The 23,934-nt window shown below is 37.2% G+C and overlaps 1 protein-coding gene across 6 annotated transcripts in view; it reads right to left on the bottom strand.

Moving 5' to 3' along the window:
* Positions 1-23,934, bottom strand: part of Invs (inversin) — a 111,504-nt gene that overhangs the window by 26,414 nt on the left and 61,156 nt on the right. For 3 of the 6 annotated variants that reach the window (XM_090330323.1, XM_090330322.1, XM_090330324.1), the window contains 7 exons: positions 15,739-15,912; positions 12,354-12,521; positions 10,972-11,152; positions 7,696-7,805; positions 5,475-5,646; positions 2,676-2,831; positions 1,917-2,146 (listed from right to left, as the gene is read on the bottom strand). In XM_090330323.1, the coding sequence (XP_090186449.1) occupies positions 1,917-2,146; positions 2,676-2,831; positions 5,475-5,646; positions 7,696-7,805; positions 10,972-11,152; positions 12,354-12,521; positions 15,739-15,912 (1,191 nt within the window). Of the gene's footprint in view, positions 1-1,916; positions 2,147-2,675; positions 2,832-5,474; positions 5,647-7,695; positions 7,806-9,350; positions 9,427-10,971; positions 11,153-12,353; positions 12,522-15,738; positions 15,913-20,040; positions 20,131-23,934 lie in introns of those variants that run through there. The other 3 variants (XM_090330325.1, XM_090330326.1, XM_090330327.1) reach the window with 3 other exon arrangements.

Below are 23,934 nucleotides of genomic sequence, written 5' to 3'. Positions count from 1 at the left end.
CAAAGCAACGATAGGAAACTAAATATAATCAATTAAAAATGACAAAATGTTCAGCTGCCTAGAAATTTAACATACTCTAAATAATCTTTAGCTCAGAGAATAAACCAAAGTAGAAACTATTTTAACTGAACGACAGTAAAAGTATGGCTTAAATAACTCAAAATACAGAAAGTAAACAAAGTCTTCTGAAGAATAGAAAGCCAAATGGATGTTAAAAAAAGAAAAGAAGAATAACAAAATATCAATAGAACTAATACGAGAAAATCATTACAGATCTTATTGACATAAAGACGGTAAATAACCAACTTTATGCAAATACATTTAATTTATTGAATAACATGAACAAACTCCTTATAAGTTTCAATTTTCCAAAGATGAAAGGAAATAGTCATGCGATTATTCAGATTTTCTAATTCTTTTCATCTTTTGAAAGTTGAAACCTATAGGGAATTTGTTCATTTTATAACCCAAAGATCAGAAGTTTTTTCCAAAATATTTAAGGAAGAAGGAACACCAGTCTTACATAAGGTTGTTATGAGACTAAGAAGGAACACCACAGATGCCAGAATGCTTAGAAAGAGTATGTGAGAAACTGACAACTTAAAGTAGAAAAGCTATAACAAATGATTAGAGATGCATTCCCAAGACTATAAAGACCATATTTTTCAATTGTTACTTTCACATTTAATAGCAATCTTTATCAAAATTTGCTGAATGAGTTAAAAAAGAATCTATTTTCTTAGCTGGAAAATGTAAAATCATATAATATGTATCACATATGTTTGTAAAATCATCTAATAAATTACATATACACATACACATATGGACTATATTATTTTTTTATTTTTTTTTTGTTACCAGTCCTGGGCTTGAGCCCAGGGCCTGAGCACTGTCCTTGGACTTTCTCAAGGCTAGAGTTCTACCACTTGAGTCTCAGCACCTCTTCTGGCTTTTTTCTATATATGTGGTACCAAGGAATTGAACCCAGGCCTTCGTGCATGCTAGGCAAGCATTCTACCACTAGGCCAAACTCCTGGCCCGGACTATATTATTTTTATAAAAGTTCACACATGTGGCTGGGAGTTTGGTCTAGTGGTAGAGTGCTTGCCTAACCTTCATGAAGACTCGGTTTCAATTCCTCAGTACCACATACATACAAAAAGCTGGAAGTGGTGCTGTGGCTCAAGTGGTAGAACTCTAGCCTTCAGAAAGCCCAAGGACAGTGGTCAGGCCCTGAGTTCAAGCCCCAGGACTGGCAAAAAAAGTTCACACCATTCTAGTATATTTTATGGCTGTTAAATTATATACAGATGGGCCAGGAATGTGGCCTAGTGGTAGAGTGTTCACCTAGCATGCATGAAGACCAGGCTTTGATTCCTTGGTACTACATACACAGAAAAAGCTGGGGTCCCGGGGGTTTGGCCTAGTGGTAGAGTGCTTGCCTAGCATGCACGAAGACCCAGGTTCGATTCCTAAAGTACCACATAAATAGAAAAAAGCTGGAAGTGGTGCTGAGGCTCAAATGGTAGAGCTCTAGCCTTGAGAAAGTCCAAGGACAGTGCTCAGGCCCTGAGCTGAAGCCCAGGACTGGCAAAAAAAAAAAAAAAAAAAAAAAGAAAGGAAAGAAGAGCTGGAAGTAGTGCTGTGGATCATGTGGTAGAGTGCTAACCTTGAGGAAAGCCCAAGGACAGTGCTCAGGGCCTGGTTTCACAAGAACAAACAACAAATCCCCAAAACCTAAATTATATTGAGTTATTTGAGGAAAAGATCAACAAAGAAAAAAAGCATAACTAACAGATGGCTTTGTGGGTAAGCTCTACATTTAATAAAGTGTTGTTTTACTTGTTTCCAATACAGAAGAAAGAGTATAAACGTTTAGGAGCTAACTTCACGTAGAGAAGACCAGGGATGGCTACCTCTTTGTCTTGGATGTTTGGGTCTGCGTTATTTTCCATGAGCACCGCCATGCAGTTGATGTAACCTCCATAAGCAGCGCACTGCAAAGGGGTTCTCCCTGCATAATCTTGTACGTTTGGATTGATCTTATTTTCTATCAGTATCTGGCACACATCAGCATTTCCTCCGAGTGCCGCCCAATGCAGAAGTGAATGTCCATCTTGGTCAACAAGATCTACCCTTGCTCCACCTGGAAAAGTAGAAGAATAATGAGGGGCAACAATGTTCAAGAAGTAATGCACCCACTACCTGATGAGTGAATGTAACTGTAACCCCTCTGTATATCACCCCAACAATACAATAAAAATGAAAAAGAAAACCACAACATGCGTCACTTTACTCCTCCCCAAATGAAGATGTCTAATAGAGAAAGCATTTATCAAAAAGAATCAAAGCTAAAAAAAATGCAGCAATAGTCTCAGTTGCTTTCTTCTCACTGAAATGCTTCCACATGCATTGCTGCCTTTTTATTTTTACAATAAGCCTGTAAGTGGCTGAGGGTAAGAATTGCTCCCCAAATGAAACTGAAGGTCAGGCAGATAAAGTAACTTCCAAAATCAAACCGCCACCCGGCAGAGATAGTAGAACTGGAGTTTCCTGGTACCAGTGAGGAATCTTATCCATGTGGCTTTGCGATATGTCATACTTATTGCAAAACGAGCATGCAAGAATTCCCACCTGTTGTGAGGGACTTCGAAGAAGTACTAGTACTAACTAACCTTTAATAAGTGTCTGGATCACATCTTTGTGTCCCATCTCACAAGCACGAAAAAGTGGAGTGTGTTTCATGACGTCAGTAGCATCTACTTGAGCATCGTTTTCTAATAATAATTTCACAGTGCTGACGTGGCCAGAAAGGGCAGCTGCATGCAAAGCTACAAAGGAAGTAAAAGAAAGTGACAGACTGCTTAACAACTTTAATTCTTCATTTTGCTGCCTGTCCTTTCCTCTTGGGGCGTTTCTATCATCGTGGATCAATGATGTCCAAAGCCTATCTAGTTTATCTAGTTTATTTCCTACTTTGATAGATTTCTAACTTCCTTTCTATTCATATACATGAGTCATACTTTCCCCCTTCCTGGTTTCTCTTCTCATGTTCTCTTCCTTTTCTATTGGTCTGAAGTGACATCTTCTTACTGATTACTAGTTTAACCTTTCCTCTTCTTGGAAAACAAACAAACAAAATGATCAAGAGAAAAATGCCTACCAGTCTGCCTCATAAGCATATGTCCTCAGGGACTTAAGTGATTGGAGCTGCCAACCTTTTCTGCTTAACCTGGTACTGGGACTTCCTTTGGTTGGTCCAGGCACCTATGTGGAACTGAAAATCCAGGTACCTGGCTTTTCCTGTACAACATGCTTCATGCAAACCAGCTACCTCTAAGAAACAGCAGTTCATTTCAATATTGGAGAAATAAAAATTTCAATTTCAATATTGGAGAGATTAAATCTGGTCCCCCCTGGTGCCTTGTTATGAGTAATTTCGGGGTGTGTATTGAGTATCTTTGCTACATGATGGCACTGCAGTGCTTGACTTGTTCTGTCAACCTTTAGGTTTCAATCAGCCATGTTGACAATCTAGATGCCTGTGCAAGTTCTTCTAAGTGTTATGTTCTTGTGTGTGTGTGTGTGTGTGTGTGTTATGTTCTTGTAATGCTTATTACAACACCTCTTTCATGAACAGCGATTCACCTAAAATGCCTGTAAAAAAAAAAGTGGACTTTTAGGCTGGGTATTACTATAAGATTGCTGTGAACAAAATAGATAAGGTTACATTCTAGAAAAGGAAGTAAACCAAATTTTAAAAATCATGAAAAAAGCCATAATAATAAAGTAATGGGTCGTGATAAATGGTATACTGAATGTAATGAAAGGTATTTTTATATGTAGAGTGACTGGGAGAGTAGTTTTGGTGCGACTGTTGTACAGAGGAGCTGACATTTGAGTTGAGACCTGAGCTATAAAAATAGAGACAGTATTTCTAGGCCAAGGGAACATTAGTACAATATAGCAAGGAGACTATGTCTGTAGAAGGTCAGTGGAGCCGGGTGCAGTGTTTCATGCCTGTAATCCTAGCTACTCAAGAGGCTGTGATCTGAGGATCAAGGTTCAAAGCCAGCCGGGGCACAAAAGGACCTGAGCCTTTCCAATTAACCTCTAGAAAACAGGAAGTGAGGCTTGGCTCAAGGGTAGGGCAGTAGCCTTGAGCTGAAGAGCTCTAAGAGCTCAGGGACAGAAGCAGGCTGAGTTCAAACCCCATGACCCACACACACAAAAAAAAAAGCCAGAGAGAAGATCAGGGGAGCTTCGGTATAGTACGTGTAAGTGAGTGAGCTAAGTGAGAAAGGTGGAAGAGACTAGAATATAAATGGCCATATAAGTTGAAGTGAAAGGAAGGGAGGGCTTAAAATAGGGAATGAAAACATCTGATAAACAATTCAAGTCTATCACTCTAGCTGTTGGGAAGAAATTGAACACAAATATAAATGTTTATATTATTTATAAACTCTGTCAGCTCTGTATCTGTTTGTATCATACGCCTTAATATCTGTAATGAGCGTTGATAACAATACTTGCAAGAGCTAAAGCCTTTCCATTAAATTGAAGTGCCTAAAACATAAAAAAATATTCTAGAGGGCGTGAGACTCAGTTAACAGAAGAAAGATTAGTGTGTATAGCATCTTTCTTTCCCCCTCTCCCTATAGTGCTGCACAAAAAGCGTTAGCACCCAAGAAAGTCTTACCTAGGCCAATAGGTAGATAAAAAGGCACTAGTACACTTCTGTAGATAAAACAGGCCAGAATACTGTGAAGCCCAATGCTGTTTTATCCTGTTCAGTTCTAGTACGTTGGTGTGTGATTTCTTTCTTCTTTTTTCTTTTTGAGTTGGAATTAGGATATAGGACACAACGACCAGATCTTCAAATTGACACTGAATGCTAAAGAACATGTGCCTGTCTTACTCATAAAAACACAGTTAAAAGCCTCTCTTGGTATAGAAAGACAGGAAGAAGTATCTGTTATGAACTTTTAATGACAGGCTGACCTGAAGCTGTGAAGCATCTACAGCCATAGGAAGTTATCGCTAAAGTGGAAGATTCAATATATAGTCCGGTTATTCAGATCTGAGATGAGCATATCAAATGTGAGAGGTGAGAAGACACTGCGATGTGTGTGTGCATTAAGATAAATTCTGTTTCTAGAAATATAGTTAATAACTATGAATAGGCTTGGTTTTAAAGTAAGGGTTTATGCTTTTTTAACACAAAGGTAAGTGATCGGAAGAGTTCCTCTAATCATGTATAAGGACCAATGTTACAAGTCAAATGTCATCATTCATCTGGTCATAATATTTGGAAGAAATGTGATATCCTGGAAAGTTCACACTTAAAAAGAGAAGAACAATGTTAAATAGCTTTAGATTGGGGGCAATGATTTCATGTTGTTATTTTATAGTTCAGAGGACCATCTACAATTTGGAGCCTGAATGAAAGCCAGAACCCGTCTACTGGTTCTTACCTGTGCCTCCATATTTGTCTGCCATATTAATATCGATGTCAGATTTCAAACTCAGCATGGTCCTAAGAACATCATCACTGCCCTTGCCTGCTGCCCACATAAAGGAAGTTCTTCCTTCCAGGTCTGAGTCATCTTTCACTGAAGGATGTTTTAAAAACACTTCAACTGTGTCCTGCAAGAAAATTTCATTTAAAATATTGATCCAGTCAGGCACTGGTGGCTCATGTCTGTAATCTTAACTACTCAGGACGCTGAGGTCTGAGGGTCATGGTTCTAGCTAGCCAGCCAGGGCAGGAAAGCCTATGAGACCCTTATCTCCAATTAACCACCAGAAAACTGGAAGTGGAGGTGTGGTTCAAAGTGATAGAGTGCTAGCCTTGAGCACAAAAACTCAGGGACAGCTCCTAGGCCAATAACAGTCTCTGTATTAATAAGGCAACAATTATACAGGTGACTTCAACTAGGAAGCAAAGTATTTTCTCCTTTTTGAATCAAATGAAATGATCTTTCTATGACTTCAAAATGGTAATTTTCATTGAAAATAATCTTTTGCTACTATATATTAGCTTTAGTTTCCACATTACTTCAAAGACATAAAATAATTCCTTCATTCAGCATCTTCAACATTGAAAATGATTGTCTTCAATCAAGCTTTCTATTCTATGTTAGAGATGACCCAGAAGCGTCCAGCATCATAACTAACATTAAAGTATATATTTCTTGGACATTTTACAACTGGAGATCCATATTCCCAAGCATGCCTCTAGAGGAGGTAAATGTGTTATCTCGCTATTCGTTTAATAACAAAAATTTTAAAGTTGGTTAGTAGGTTTATTAAATAGTGATTGAAATTTGCTGAAAGATGCAGCATTCAATTCATTCAAACAAGTACTTACTTAGAAGTTCCTACAGTCAAGGTTTTTTTCCTCGGATTGTCCTTGACAATCCAAATAGTGCCTAACAATTTCAATGGAAGTTAATATTCCAGCATTTTAAATTGTTTCTCTTCTCAGAATTTAGATTCTATACATTTTTAGAAACATCAAGAAACATTTACTTAAGAGTATAAGAGTATCAAGAAGTTTTCTGAAGGCTACGAGAAGAAAAAATATATTTTATAGTATTTTATAGGAAGAATCAATTCAATGGCTTATCTAATCCAGTCCTTAATTTTACAGATGAACAAATTTATGTTCAAAGTCATAGGATATTGGTAGCAGATATAGGAATTGGTAAATCACTATATTGTATATTGTGTCTGTCTTGAATTTGTGGAGTTACTAAGGCATATAGCTTAGTGCTTCTAAGATCTAGTGTGTATGTTCATGGATGTATATTTGGATAAAAATGCAAGTTTGTTTCATTTTATTTTTATTAATTTTAAAATATAACTTAGTTTATTATTTTCTAATGATGATTTTTTTGCATTTATTCTGTGTTTTGTGAAAAAGAAAACTGCCGCCTTTTGTGAGTAAATAAAGACTAAAGGGACCAAGGAGCTTAAAATAGAGTTAACTGAGCTGGAAAATTATGTAAAGCAAATATTTCTCTGAAATAAACATCCATAATGTCTCCCAAGTAACTGGGATTAGAGTCATAGCTACCATACCTTGTGCATTCTATTTCTTAAATACTTGTTCTATGATAACAACCATGTAGATAGTTGTCATACATTTTCTCTAATATTTACAATTCTGAGAGGAAACACAATATATTTTACCTATGAAGAAATAAAAGAGAGCCTAAGAAACTTGTTCAAGGACACATAGAAAACTGAAGAGCTTGGATTCTTGCTGTATAATTCAGGACAGTTACTGACGACTAAGATTTCCTTTGAGCTACCAAAGTAACAAAGTGATGAAAGTATACTTATCTATCATAAAACCATTATACTTGAGCATTTGAGTAAAATCTGCATAAAACTTCCCATGTGACTACAGCAACTTTATAAAAATGCAGGCTATAATTACATCACTGTCAGAGTTAGCAATGTGAACAATTGTTGAAAGATAATTGCTGTACCAACCCCAAGCTAATGAGTGCCACAGAGCTGGTAATATCTGTCACTTTTCTGTTTATGATATTGGGCTACAAGTTACCACTAGGCCAAACTGGGTGAACAGTACATGAGATCTTGTATTTCTTGCAACTGCATGTGAATCTACAATTGGCAAAATTAAAAAAAAAAAAACTAAAGAAAGAATTGTCATATCTTACTTACGGCAAAGTTACTCTGAGCTGCATAGTGCAGGGGTGTTGCTCCTTGGCTGTCCGATGGGATGGTTCCTGACTTATTTCTTTCTAAAAGAAGATGGACAATCTGTGCGTGGCCTGAGAATGGACACACAAAGTAGTTAACAAATATAAAGGATGCTACTTTTTAAGCTATTTTAAAAAGACACAATTATACCACATACTATATGTGTGTATATACAAATATGTACACACACAAACATACATGTACACATGCCTACCCCAGTAACAGGGTTTGAACGCAGGACTTTATACTTGCTTTGCTTTCTTGCTCTGCTGTGTTCTAGCACTTGACCTATACCTCCAGCCTAGCACTTTGTTGGTGATTTTGGAGATGCAATCTCTAGGACTTTTTTTTTTTTTTTTGCCAGTCCTGGACTTGAGCTCTGGGCCTGAGCACTGTCCTTGGACTTTCTCAAGGCCAGAGCTCTACCACTTGGGCTTCAGCACCACTTTTGGCTTTTTTTTATGTATGTGGTACCGAGGCAAGCACTCTACCACGAGGCCAAACTCCTGGCCCCAGGACTTTTTTTTTAAACCTTGGATGGCTTTGGATTGTAATCCTCTGGATTTCAGTATCCTGAGTAGCTAGGATTGTAGATGTGAGCCACAAATTCGCAATTCAGAATGGTTTCAGAATAGCAGTCTCTAATGAAGCCTCTTGTAATTTCTCATCAGGCTAAACCAGAAAGCCTAAAGCTAAGTCTTAAACACTAAAAACATAATACTTTAATGAGAAAGGCAATGATACTGGGTGAACTACTCAATTGAGAAAAACATCCCAGGTATCATGTCATTGCACTCCCCAGCTAAGGAGGCCAGATGTGTTAGCACCAGTTCCTCTTAGACTTTACTGTCTCTCGATCTCAAGGGTACACTGTACAGTCAATCAGAACTGTGCAACCATTCTTTTCTACAGTCTTTTCTCTGAAGCTCCCTGACCCCTCCACCTAACCAATCTTGGAACACTTAGACATTGTCTTTGTACATTTAGACATGGATTTCCAAATCTGCAAAACAAGAGGGCAGGTATGAGGAGGCAGCGGCGGGATAATATCCTGCAGTAGGGTATGGAGGAAAGTGCTTTCTACAATGGAATTACTATACAAAAGATACTACTTTTTAAGCTATTTTTAAAAGGCAAACAGCTGTGTACAGTGGCACCTGCCATAGCTGGGGAGCAGAAGCTGGAAGACTGGTCCAGCCCAGCTTGGGCTACAAAAAGAGTTCCAGGATAGCCCTGGGCTATAAAGAGACTTCTAGGATAGCCTTAGGGACATAGGGAGACTGCCTCAACAAAGCAAAACAACCAATCAAAGTAAACCTTTTCACATTATCACTAGAGTAATATGAAACTGGGACAGGTAATATAGAAGCAGCAGAACACAGGAACAAAGATACACAGAATAAAAGCCAGGCAGACAGGGAACTTGAACAGGGCTTGTACTCATCTAATTGCTCTTCACAAGTAGATGTCTTCAATGGCAACCTGGACCATAGGGTTCATCTAAACCCATTTCATTTTATGTGAAGGATAAAACCAAAATTTCAGTAGAGAGTATAGGAAAACAGACTATATAGGACAGGGAAAAAGACATGCTAAGAGAAAGATAAAGAGCATACCTCAAAAGTGGTCTAAAGAAGGATCCAGAAGAAGAATTCAGAAGATTGGTATCTTCAACTTACTGTAAAAAGAAACGCCTTCCATGAAACAGAAACAGAATTCCCTAAGAAGAAAACAGATTGGAATGAAAGGCAGTGGAAGGAGATGAAAGGAAATATGATGAGATAAAAAGAAACAGGGATCAGAGAAGGAAATGAAAATACAATCTAAATTACAATCTATGCAAGATGGGGAAAGAAAACAGAATTTGTGGAATAAAAAGTCAGTTTAGTGATGTGGAGATAAAGTTGTCAATTATACCCACATTCTAGAGGAAAGGAAAAGAGATGAAATCACACCTTGAAATGAAACCTAAGTAATAATTATTAATATGACCAGAAAACCGAATGTAGCTATGAAATCAAGATAATAACTGGGGGACACCCTCAGATTACACTGACAAAAACAAAAGGTGATAAATTCTTTTGTCTTAAATAAGTGGAAGCCAATACATGAAGTGTTGCTCAGTCTTAAAATGTTCTAATTAATTAATTAATTAATTTCTGGTATTCAGGGTTGAATGTAGGGCCTGTACTTTTGCTTAGCTTTTTCTGATCAAGCTTGGTGCTCTACCACCTTAGCTATAACTCTACCTCCAGCTTTTGCTGGCTAATTGGAGATAAGGATCTCACGGACTCTTCTGCTCAGATTGGCTTGGGGCCATGATCTTCAAATCACAGCCTCCAGAGTAGCTAGGATTACAGGTATGAATCACCTGGCTCAGAATGTTCTTGATAAATTTAAAATCTACCACTAGGAACGTCTAAAAATGTTCTTAAAAATATTAAGTAATTCAAGGGCTGGGAGTTTGGCCTAGTGGTACAGTGTTTGCCTAGCATAAACTAAGACCCAGGTTCAATTCCTCAGTACAACATACACAGAAAAAAACTGGAAATGGTGCTGTGGCTCAAGTGGTAGAGCACTAGCCTTGAGGAAAACCCAAGGACAGTGCTCAGGCCCTGAGTTCAGTCCCTAGGACTGGGAAAAAAAAATAGGTAATTCAAAACAAAGTAACAGCAACAAAGCTAATCCATATACCAAAAGGTATAGAACAAAGACATCAGGAAAAGAAAAACGAAAAAAGTCTTAAGCTACTAAAAGAGTACATTGTGTCTTAATCATGATAAAGTATGGAACTACATTAAGTAAAAAAAAGTCTCAGATTGTAAAAAATCTGACACATGTATACCTTCTTCTCAGAAAAATGGCTCCCTAAAAAGGTTATGTGAGGGAAATATGAAGAAAAAAATCAAATATCATGACATTAGCACTAATATGAAGATAAAGTCCTTCTTTGTCCCAATACACTGGATATGAGAAGAGAATTATCTTACCTTTTTACATGTTGTCAATGAATTTTCATTACTTTAATGACAAAAGTAAAGATTAAAATATGTTGAAATTAAAAATATTTAACAGAGAAAGGATTTATATTACTGAAACAGGCATGCAATAGAGTCAGTTTATAAAATATTTCAATAGATCAATTAGAAATTGAGATAATTAATAAGAAGGTGAGAACCAACCAGGAAAGAGAAAGAATTCTTCCTCCTGTTGATCCTCTGACTCACTGCAACTTACCTAGTAAAGCTGCCCAGTGCAGTGGAGTTCGAAATAAGTTATCATATGATGTTATGTTGCAGCTTTCATACGAGGTCAAAACATCAACCACTGTCACATTTCCGTCAGCAACTGCGAAGTGGAGAGGGGTGCGGCCCTCGTAGTCCTGCCAGTTCAATAAAGACTCTGTTGGAGCAGCATCCTGTTTTTAAGAGAGGAAAAACTTCAGACATATATGGAATCCTTCATAAATGATTGTTGGCATACTAACATATTAACAGTGCAATTTTCTAAACCTAACTGCTATGTCCTTTTTGTTTTTGTTTTTTTGGCCATGGGGCTTGAACTCTGGGCCTGAGCGTTGTCCCTGAGTTAATTGGAGATAAGTCTCAAGGACTTTCATGCCTGGGTGGCTCAAGGGGTAGGGCAGTAGCCTTAAGCTGAAGAGCTCAGGGACGGCGCCCAGGTCCAGAGTTCAAGCCCCAGGACTGACAATAAATAAATAAATAAATAAAGAAAGAAAGAAAGAAAGAAAGAGAGTTAACTAAAGAAAGACCAAGTAAAATGGAAGATGATATGAGGTGATTACCCAGAATGTGCCAGACAGATATAGGAAATGCGAATGTAACAGGAAGTTAGTAAACATGGGGAATAAAATGAAAAAGTCTGATATATATGTGTGTGTGTCTGTGTGTGTGTGTGTGTGTGTAGAGAAAGGGAGATACAGAGAGAGAGAGAGAGAGAGAGAGAGAGAGAGAGAGAGAGAGAGAGAGAGAGAGAGAGAGAGAGAGAGAGAGAGAGAGAGAGAGAAAGGCTGAGAGGAGAAAGAGAAAAATACTAGAGGGAACAAGAGAGGGAGAGAGGGAGGAAGAGAGAGTAACCTAAACTATGCAGTGAGACCTTTTCTCTAACAACAACAAAGCAGCAGATAGTCTCAAAACTGAAGATAATGTTGGCCTCTGAGAAAGGAGAGACTGTAAAGTACTCTACCTTGGGGGCTTCAGTGGTACAGTGGTAATGTACCTTTCCTTAGACTTAGTGCTGAGTTCCTGAATTAGTTGTGTCCTTATTATTTTTAAATATTATACATGCATTCTAGTAATCTCACTAGATCTATTCACTGTTCAATAAAATCAAGTATAAAACAATGTAAGGGAGTGATAAATATAAATTCAGGGGAATAAGGATGAGCATGGGGGAGGATGAGGGAAAGCATCTGGAAGCGGGAACACAGGAGCCCTCTGTGTGGTCTTCAGCAGTGTTACTGAAATGCTCTGTATCTGGTGTGTGTGTGTGGGGGGGGTAGCTCACATATCTGATGTGGTTCTCTCGCTTCATAATCTGCTTGTATGGTGCACATACTCTTCTGTATTTCATCATCAACGTTGCTTTGTTGTACTCACCAGAATGCATTTCACTGTGTGCACAGCACTTGGGTCTTTATGGTTGGCTGCCCAGTGGAGTGGGATCTTGCCCTCGACGTCAGGGATGCCGATGTTGGAATCATGCTTGATCAGCAGCTTCACGTGCTCAGGGTTGTTGTAGTAGGCACTCCAATGCAGAGCTGTTTGCTGTAAGGTGGAGAGTCTCTGAAAATGACACCTAACTTCTCCAAACTTTTTTTTTTTTTTGTCAGTTGTGGGGCTTGAATTCAGGGTTTGTGTGCTGCCCTTGAGCTCTCTTGTTCAAGATTAATGCTTTACCACTTGAGTCACAGAACCACTTCTGGTTTTTGAGTGGTTAATGAGAGACAAGACTCTCAAGGACTCATGAATTTTCCTCTACTGGATGGCTTTGAACCTCAATCCTCAGATCTTAGCCTTCTGAGTAGCTAGGATTACAGGTATAAGCCACCAGGGCTCAGCTCTCCAGACTTATCAGGTGATAGGCACATCTGTAAGAGTTTTATACATTGTACATCACAGTCATCATAACCCTTCTTGGAGATAAGTGCTCTTTAATTTGCATATAATTGACAAGGAGGAGGTATAATCTGCTCAAAGACAGGGTACTATGTGGCTGAATTCAGACTTTAACCCAGGAAGTGTGATTTCAGAGTCTGGCCTCTTAATTTCCACAGTCATACAGTTCATCAAGTACAGTTAATCATAGTGAAAGGAAAGCTAAAAGCAGCTCAATAGCTGTGTGAGCTGGTGGCTTATGCCTATAACCCTGGCTACTCTGAAGGCTGAGATCTGAGAGTAACAGTTTTAAGCCAGCCAGAGCAAGAAAATCAGTGAGCCTTGTCTCCCAAATTAACCACCAAAAAATAGAGCCGTGGCTTAAGTGGTAGAGTACCAGCCTTGAGGGACAGTGCTTATACTGGAGTTCAAGTCCTAGTACCAGCACAAAAAACAAATAAAAACAAAAGTAACTCAATAATTACCAATGAAGCAAGGGATGGTTTTGATGGCATACATCTGATTATCACCAAAAAACCCTTAGAATGTGATAGACTAATTTGAATTTTTAATAATTTTAGTTTTGATAGTATCAATTAGGGTTTCATTTTAGTAAGTCTATGCATACAGTGCTGCTTTTTTTTTTTTTGCCAGTCCTGGGCTTGAGCTCAGGGCCTGAGCACTGTCCTTGGACTTTCTCAAGGCTAGAGCTCTACCACTTGAGCCTCAGCACCACTTCTGGCTTTTTTCTATGTATGTGGTACCGAGGAATCGAACCCGGGTCTTCATGCATGCTAGGCAAGCACTTTAACCACTAGGCCAAACTCCCGGCCCCCATACAGTGCTTCTTGATCATAACTATTATCATTCTCCCTCATTTGTCATATGAGACATGCAACTAACATGGCATTTATTTAAAATGGACCTCTAAACATTTGATATGAAGTCATTATTTAACTCACAACTTTTGTGTAGTAACAATGGAAGGTCACAATAAAATTACAAGTATAATGTCAACTATGATAATCTAATATCTTAGGGTTTGCCATGGTGCCATTTTACACTCTCACCAGAAAAGCTTAGGTTCAGATTTCTCCACATCCTTCCAAACATGTCTTATTTGGTTCTATGAGAATAGCCATTCAAAGGGTGTTAAGCATTAGCTCTATCACCTGGGTATATCCACATTCCCGATGTAGGGTCTTTGTTTGATTTTGCTCTTCTGGGGTTTAAATTCTGATCTTTCTGATTGCTAGGGAGGTACTTACTATCTCTAATTGCTTGTACTGTTGAACCAAGCTTCCAGCGTGTTTTTTGTTTATTTTGCTTTGTTTTGTTTTCTGAGACAAAATCTTGTTACTTATGCTGGTTTCAAATTTGTGATCCTTGTGCCTACTGAAGAGTACAAGAATGATAAATGTGGGTCTACACACGGCCTAACTGTGGTTTTGATCTGCACTCTCTGATCAATAGTGATGTTGATCATTATTTCTTATGATTGTTAGTCACTCATATATCTTCTTTGGAGAAATGTCTATTGAGGTTCTTTGCTGATTTATAATTGGTTTTTAAGTTATAAAAATTAACATATGTATGACTGATTAGAATTTTGTTAAGAAACAAATGGATCCTTTGCCACAGCAAATTTGAAAATCATTCCTCTAGGTTTCTGTTATTCTCTTCTCTACTCCTGCCTGTACTCTTTTCACACCTGCTGATATAGTAGATAACCTCCTACACCGGAGCAACAACTAATGAACAGACCTATCTGATGTCCACAGAAAATGCTATAACATATGAGAAACACATTAGATGTGGGATGAGTATTTGTTCATTGATTGAAGTGCTTTTCACAGTGAAATATTAGCATTATGAATGCTTTGAGTTTAGAATAATATTCTTGCATAGTTGTAAAGCAAAAGTTGATCTCAGAACTCAGACTACTAAACAAAATGTAAAAATTACACAGACAATGCTATGAGAGTGGGAGAGATTACTGCATATAAATCCAGCAGATTTAGTCACAAGAGTTTTAATTACATGAGAGCATTAGGGTTAACAAGACTCTATGACTAAATGCTTGGTGGAAAGGAAGGGATTATCATTCTTGTCTAACTAAAGATGATATTTTTTTCTCCTGTATCGAATGATATGAGCATCAATCAAAACAATGACCAGTGTGGACAATATGTTAAAATTTAAAAGCAGGGAAGATAATGAATCATAGCAACAAATGCTAGAGCAGATGTCAGAAATGAAATGCAGCCAAATTATTTTACAGTTAATGTTTATTGAGAGAATACGGTGTACTGGACATTATGCTAGATAATTTGTATAGATTATATCATTTTATCATCAATAATCGTATCTATTTTTCACATATGAGAAAATGAAGGCACAAAGGAGTTAGGTAATTTGCCCAAGGAAAGAGTACAAGTACTGACGGTTTCTGGATTGAAACTCAAGGAATCTGATACCAAAGCCACGGCCATTAAACCACTATGCACTTAGTATGTAGTCCTGGGCATTTGGCCACTGTGAAACTAGCCACCTACAGTAACTATGGTGACTCTGTCAAACACAGAATTTTGGCGTTAAATTTGGATTTTGGATTTGAATTCTAGTTCTATCACTTACATCTTGGACAAAATTTTAATCTTCCTGAGCTTCAGTTTTCCCATCTGTAAAAAGGAGATGATACTACAACCATATGGTAGTAAGGCGGATAAAATGACAGAATTTAAGTGATATTCTTAAAGGGGATGTATGTAGGCATGGAGCCTTTCTGCCACTTGTAGATGCAAATATAGGCCTTCTTCCTTGAGGTTTTACATCATAAAACAAAGCATTTGTTTTCTGCTCTCATTTGACTTTAAAAATCCATTACCTTATTTTTATCCTGTGTGTCTACTTCACCGGGCGCCATAAACTTCAGGAGAAGTGCCAAGCACTTAGGGCTTTTGTGCCGGGTGGCCAAATGCAGTGGTGTCATCTCTTCTAGATCCTTCTGCATCCAGTTTGCTCTACGTGTAAGTAAGAGTTTCATGAAACGATAATTCCCCTGGGGGTGAGGGGGAGGGGGAGAGAGAGAGAGAAAGAGAGAGATAGAGGGAGAGAGAGAGAACAAGAAGAAATTCACATTGGGAATAGTTTTCCTTAAATATTTCTTTTAAATGTTTTGAACATTTGAATAATTCTCCTAGAGGATAAGCACTCAGAAATTAATAAAAAGAAAATTACATCGCCACATTATAATAGTGATTTATTTTCTTTGCAACCACTTTCTACCACATATGATTTACACAGTGGCTGGTCAATATTTTATTGGGCTAAGGCAATATGATTACTTAACCAGTTTCTATTACTACTCAGAATTTTTCCAATGTTTTCTTCGGAATGCCTCAATGCACATCCTTCTTTCCCACATAGTTATTTTTCCTTAACATTTTCATAAAAATAAATGATCAGGGAATAAACATTTCATAGTTTTTTGATGTATTTCTAATTTGTTGTCTACTAGAAGCAATGTGCAAATGCACTGGTTTCAGTACATTCTGATCCATACAGTACCTATTATTTATATTTAAAGCCTAATACCCATGTGAAAAATATAAATGTTAAACCCCAATTTGCAAGTGAAGAAATTGAGATTCAAAGGGGTAAAATGTCCTGTGCATGGTCCTCTGGTGATATGAAAGAGGAAGGGGTAAATTTTCCCGATGAGAGCTATTGATACATCTAAAGGAGAAGCAGCACATTCAAAGTTTGTATCCCAGATTCAAATAAGGGACCAGCTAGAGCAACAATGAGAGGTACAAAGGGAAGAAGAAGATTTGCCTGGTTTCTATAGACAAAGACACAGGAAAAACTGTCACAGGTTGGGGCAGAGTTAAACAACGAGAAGACAGGCTAGGACAGAAAAGCCCATCAGTCCATCACATTACACAGCAGATCTGGAGGGGACTGAAAAACAAGTGGTCTCAGTTCCATTATTTCCTCTCAGGCAGATTTCCTTGACAACAGTGAGTCAGTTTTCTTTATTCTACTACTTTTCTACTTCCTGATAGCACTATCCTTAGTAGTCAGGTACATGTCTCTTCATGGGGAGTCCCTCATAGACTGAAAGTTCCAAGGAAAACAGAGCTATATTTTATTTGTGAGGGTGAGGAGGGAGCAGCTTGAACTCAGGACCTGAACACCGTTCCTGTTTTTTTTGTTGTTGTTGTTTGTTTGTTTTGCTTTCTTTCTCAAAACTAGTGTTCTACCACTTGAGGTATAGTTTCACTTCCAGTTTTTTGGTGGTAAATTAGAGATAAGGATCTTACAGGTTTTCCTGCCCGGGCTTGCTCAGAACTTGGATTCTTAGCTCTCACCTCCTGAGTACCTAGGATTACATGAGTGAGCCACTTGTGCCTGGCTCAAGGCTGTTTCATTGATCACCATGTTATTATATTTGCTGGCAGAACAAAACAGGTGCTTCCTAATTCTACATAATTATACAAAAAGGACTAAGTAAGATTTTTATATAATTTTAAAATTCTAATTCTTAATGGAGAAGAATAAGGGGTGACACAGATCAACATGCATTGTAATCACAACCTGCCTTATGGAATTATAACCTCTCTGTACAACTGCTTAGTAATAAAATTTAAAAGATTATTATTTACAACTGCCATGTAGGTTAAAGAAGTCAAGAAACTTAATTTTCCAATAGATGTCATTTGCTCACTTGTATATTTTAATGTGTTCCTTTATTTAGTTTTCATTAACAGCATTACCATTTAAGTATATTTCTGTTTTTTCAGCTCTTAAAAAGAAAGGTGCTTTGAGGAGGAAAAAAAGGTGCTAAAATTTCCTCAAGAGGGCACCCTGCTCTAAATTTCTTGCTCTTTTCTTTGAAAAAGAAAAAAAAAGAAAGAAAGAAAATGTACCCAGGAAAAACAAATCCTTATGACACTTCATACCAAAATATAAGGCCTGACCTTTCTGAGTATAACATTTCAAATATTACAGAATAATTCATCATGACCTTTTAAAGATCTTCCATCAGACAATCATTTTGATTGTGAAATTAGAGAAAAATAGGAGAAAGGGGAACTATTACCTGTTAGTGGTGACTAATGTGTTACATACACAGTGCTTGTCTTGTGGGTACTTTACATCATTCTTGGGACTTTACCTTCACAGAACATGGCACATATCACTAATATTTACTCATTTACCCATTCAACAAACATTTATTGGGCCTTGATATAAAATAGGCAGGGATACAATGTTTCTACTTCATTTTTTTTTTTTACAAAGCTTTCAACATAGATTTTGTCTCTGTGACTCACTGAAATACTGTGGGAAATATTTGCAGATTAAATAAAGTATCCTTCCATCCCTCTATTCCCTCATCCTTAAACCAGGGATAATAATATAGCACCTGAAATTCTTATGCATATGAAATGAGATAGACAATATTTGTAAAGTACCCAGAATAGTGGACAAAGCAAGCACTTAGCAAATGTTTGCTAGGATTATTAGGAACAGTTTTCCATTGTGGAGCAGGCAAGATGAAATGTATATGTTTGGGTGGAACAAAGAATGGCTCTAATTTTTTTTCTTATTTAGATAGCTTATCCATGTTCTATCCACAGATAATGTTAATCAGGACCAATAGAGGCACACCCAACTGGAATTCCACTGGTACCACGGGGAGCCACCAGCTATGTGAACAGGCTGGCTTCTCTGGCTCTAAAGGACAGAGACCTATCAAATAGTAAACATAAGCCAGGGCAACAAAGAATATAATTCATTTGCACTATGATGAACCTTCCTATTTTCTTGAGCAGTCATTATTAAGTGCCTGTTAACATGTAAATTCAATCACTGGAAACAAACAGAAGGGAAAGAAAACTTCTAGAGCTGAAATCATAAGGATGAGGTGTGTGGTTGGTGTAGCTCAGTGGTAGAGGGCTTGCCCAACATGCATGAAGTCCTAGGTCCCTTGGCACTGAAACAAAATCAGGAAATATGTCTACTCTTGGTGGAAAAGGACAATACTAGTTAGGAAAGCGAGCTAATTTGTCAATTTCTGAGGCTCATGGTATAAGCTATTTTGTTTCCCTTCTCATTATGGGGAAAAAGTCTCAATATTTCTTCACTATTGTGTAAAATGAGGACTTCTCCAGTTTTTAGAATATGGTTCTAAGGTAAAAACTTTGGGGGAGAATTTGGAAATGAATCCTTTAGTCTCATCTTTCAGGGCCACAAATAAACTGGTCCTGTGGCAAGGGCTGCTTATTTGAGTATCTGCTTTTGTAATTTCTGCTAGGATAGAAAACAGTGAAGGTGATGGCAGATGGAAAGAGTATATCCTTAAGAAAGCTTTGAGGGTTGGTGAGCAGAAATGGGAGAACTGACGTTATAAAAAGATGCTGATTAGTCACTAGAAAGATATTACTCAAATAGAATCATGTGTATTCTGCCTCAGATGAAATTTACCCAGTGCTTCTGACTGAATAAAGTGGTGTTTGTTATTTTTTGTTCGGTAGACATAATTCCCATCCTACTCTTCCTATAATTACTAACACCCAAATCTTTTTGTGTCTTTCACGTGAGTAGTTATGAAATCTAGATTTTCCTCAAATGAATGAAAAGGGGTATAATCTCTGGAAGGTTGCACAAGAATCAAAAGTCCTATCACCTAGAGAATGGCATGTGAAATAAGTTTGAGAAGTAAGTCAGTACATAGTGATAGCATAAGGGGTTTCATTATGCTACACATATTTAATATATACATATATATAATGCACTGATTAAATTTATACCTTCCACTAGTCACCCTTGTCTTCTGCTACCTTCTTCAATTTCAAGAAGTTTCATTGCTCTATCTTCATACATGCATATATAATAATTCAACCATATTTACCCTCTTTTGTATTCTCTATTTTTTTCTCTCCCACTGGTACCCACTTCAAAACAGGATAGGTTCACATTCCTATATTAATTATACAAAGCAGTTTCAATTATATTTTACGTTTTCTCTCTCATATATATCCATACACACACACACACACACACACACACACACATGCACACACACATCTATCTACCTGTGTGTACTTGTGTATTATATCTTTAAGGACTAGATTCTACACATGAGAAAAAAAATGTGGCATTTATCCTTCAAAACCTGGCTTACTTTGCCTAACATGATGATCTCCACACACATCCCCTTTCCTGCAAATGCTGTAGCTTCATTCTTCTTTATGGCTGAGTAATGCTCTATTATGTATGTATATGACATATGCTCAATCCATTCACCAGTTGTAGGGCAACAAGGCTGTTTCCATAAGTTGGCTGTTCTGAATAGTCCTGCAAAGAAAACATGGGTGCACAAGTGTATATGGACTTACACTTCCTGCTATGTGCCCAAGAGAAGTATTGCTAGATCATATGGTAGTTCAATTTTTATTTATTTTTAAGGAATCTCCATCTTGTTTTGCAATGGTTGCATTACATTCCTACCAACCATGTATATGAGTTCCCTTTTCCCTCTATCCTTCCTAGCAGTTTTTTTTAAATGTTCTTGATGGCCATTCTGACTGGAGTGAGATAAATCTCAGTGTCATCTGAATTTCCTCTATGGCCAGGAATATTGAGCATTTCTTTATGTATATATTGGAAATTGTACTTCTTTTGAGAATTGTCTGTTCAGTTCATTTACCCACTTACTAACGCAGTGGGTTGTTGATTGGAGTTTTGTTTACATTTTCTTAGCTCCTTTTATATTCTCCATGCATATTATTATTAATTCCTTATCAGACATATAGCTGGTAAAGATTTTCTTCCTTTATGGAGATGTCTTTTCATTCTACTGCCTATTTCTTTTGTCATGCAGAAGTTTCTTTTTCTTTTTAAAATTTTGATGCAATCCTAGTAGTCTGTCTATCCTTGCCTTTGTTTGTGAGTTATTACAGTTCTATTCAGGAAGTTATTGCCTATTTCTGTATTTTCCAGTGTTTTCCCTAGTAGTTTCAAAATTTCAGGTCTTATATTGGTATTTAATCCACATTGAATGGATATCAGTACAGGATGAGATACAATCATCTATATGTAGACATTCCATTTTCTTAGCACCATCTATTTCAGACACTACCTTTTCTCCAACGCACTTTTTGGTGTCTTTTTCAAAACTCATCACGCTATAACTGTACAGAGTTATTTCTGAGTCTTCTATTAGTTCTATTACTTTGCATGCCAGTACCATGTTGTTTTTGTCACAATGGCTCAGTAGTATAGTTTGAAGTCATATATTTGTTACTTCTTCTACCATTGTTTTGTTTTGGCTTAGGATCGCTTTGAATAGTCAGTCTTTTGTGCTCTGACATGAACTTTAGTATTTATTTTTGTTTCTGTGAAGAATGTCAATGTAATTTTGATGATCATTGTATTGAATATGAAGACTGCTTTTGGTAGGATAGCCATTTTCACAATTTAATTCTGCTGATCTATGAGAATAGAAGTATCTTTCCACCTCTGGCTGTCTTCTTTGATTTCTTCCTTCAGTGATTTATAGTGTTCACCGTAGAGATCTTCCACTGCTTTAGTTAACTTAATTCTAAGGTGTTTTATTTTTTGAGATTATGAATGGTATTGCTGTCCTAATTTTTTCCCTAGTATGTTCATTTTTGGTAGAGGAAAGCTGCTCATTTTTGTATATAGATTTTATGTATTTATCATGTTGTCCAAAGTGTTTATCAAACCTAGCAATTTTTAAGTGGAATCTTTAAAGGGAACAATTCAGCAAGAATATATTACAATGAGCCTGGAGTGGTAGCTCATGCCTGTAATCTTACCTACTCATTAGGTTGAGATCTGAGGATCAAGGTTCAAAGCCAGGCCGGGCACAAAAGGACCAGAGACTCTTATCTCCAATTAACCTCTAGAAAATGCGAAGTGGGGCTTGGCTGAAGGGTAGGGTGGTAATCTTGAGCTGAAGAGCCCAGGGCCAGCACCCAGGCTGAGTTCAAGTCCCATGACCCACAAAAAACTCCCAAAAGACTATATTATATTACAATGCTAAATATATATTCATCTAATGTCAGTGTCAATAGACAAACCATACAGAAAAAAAATCGACAGGACTAAACACCATTGATAAGTATTACACATTCTTCTCAGCAGCTCAGTAGCTTTCACCAAAATAGATAATATTTAGACAATAAAGTGAGTCTAAGTAAATTTAAGGAAATACAGAAAAAGACAGAATGAAGTTCGGAATCAATAGTTATGAAAACCACAAGACTATTTAAACACATGGAGATTAAACAAGATATATATATGTATATATATGTATCTATCTATCTATCTATCTATCTATCTATATATATATATATATATATATATATTGCCAGTCTTGGGCTTGGGCTCAGGGTCTGAGCTTTGTCCTTGGGTTTTCTCAAGGCTAGAGCTCTACCACTTGAGCCTCAGCACCACTTCCAACTTTTTTCTATGTATATGATACTGAGGAATCGAACCCAGGTCTTCATGCATGCTAGGCAAACACTCTACCAGTAGGCCAAACTCCCAGCCCAAACAAGATATTTTTTAATAATCAATTGGTCACTGAAGAAATTAAAGATTACATTTGATAATTCCTACCTACTAGAATGTGTGAGACACAGGAAAAGCTGTTTATATTCATGACTGCTTAAACCAGAAAATCAGTAAGATCTGAAATAAACAACCTAATGATGCAGCTCAACCTTTTATAAAAACAAGAGCAATTCAACTATAAAACCAAAAAAGTGCTTGTCCAGCATGCATGAAGCCCTGCATTTGATTCCTCCGTACCAGAAAAAGCTGGAAGTGGCACTGTGGCTCAAGAGTGCTAGCCTTGAGTAAATGAAGCTCAGGGAAAGTGAGACAGTGCTCATGCCCTAAGAACTGGCAAAAAAAATTGTTAGGACAGAAATGACTGAAATGAAGACTAAGATCAATAAAATAAATCAATGAAACAATTGGTTCTTCATATAGATAAATGAGATAAAACAACTTTGAGCTAAACTAACCAAAAGAATAAAGGAAGAGATCAAAATTAAAATGTAAAGAGAGAAATATTACAATAGACAAGATTAGTAGAGAATATGTTGAAAATTTTTACTCCAACAAACTGGAAGATTAAGAAGAAATGGATAGATTCCTTGGCATGTAAGACATACCAAAACTGAAGCAAGAGGATATAAACAACTTAAACGTATCTATACCAAGTAATGAGATTGAATCGTAATTAAGAGTCTCCCAACAAAGAAACCGCTCAAGACTGTAGAGATTCACTGTTGAATCCTATCAGACAGCTAAAGAATATAAATAGTCCTCAAACTACTCCAAAAATACAAATGTAAGGAATACTACCAAGCTGGGCAAGGTGGCTCCTGCCTGTAATCCTAGATACTCAGGAGGCTGAGATCTGAGGATCAAGGTTCAATGCCAGCCTGGGCACAAAAGGACCTGAGACTCTTATCTCCAATTAACCTCTAATAAACAGGAAGTGGGGCTTGGCTCAAGGGTAGGGCACTAGCCTTGAGCTGAAGAGCTCAGGGACAGTGTCCAGGCCAAATTCAAGCCCTATGAACCCCTCCCCCCAAGAAAGAATACTACCCAACTTATTCTATAAGCCAGTATTATTACCCTAATAGCAAAACCAGGTAGGGGCATAGCAAAAAGAAAGTTATAGGCCAATTTTCTTTGATGAATATGGATGAAAAAATTCTCAATGAAACATTTGTAAACCAAATCTAGAAACACATTATATACAAGTCACCAACCATGATAAAGCAAATTTTAATCCAAGGATTCAAAGATGGTAAAGATAATATATAAACAAAGTTAAAAACAACAAAAACCCCACATGATCATCTCAATTGCTGAAGAGAAAAACTGACAAAATTCAACATCCTTTCATTATAAAAGCTCAGAAGAAACTAGAGATAGAAGGAAGATATCTCAACAAAATAAAGACTACATATAACAAACTCATTATTGTATTAAATGAAGAAAAACTGAAACCACTTTTTTCTAAAATCAGGAATGA

The sequence above is a fragment of the Megascapheus bottae genome, chromosome 3 (assembly GCF_031878675.1).
Source record: "Megascapheus bottae isolate mThoBot1 chromosome 3, mThoBot2.hap1, whole genome shotgun sequence".
Taxonomy (NCBI): domain Eukaryota; kingdom Metazoa; phylum Chordata; class Mammalia; order Rodentia; family Geomyidae; genus Megascapheus; species Megascapheus bottae.
This window is presented reverse-complemented; position numbering and strand designations above follow the sequence as displayed.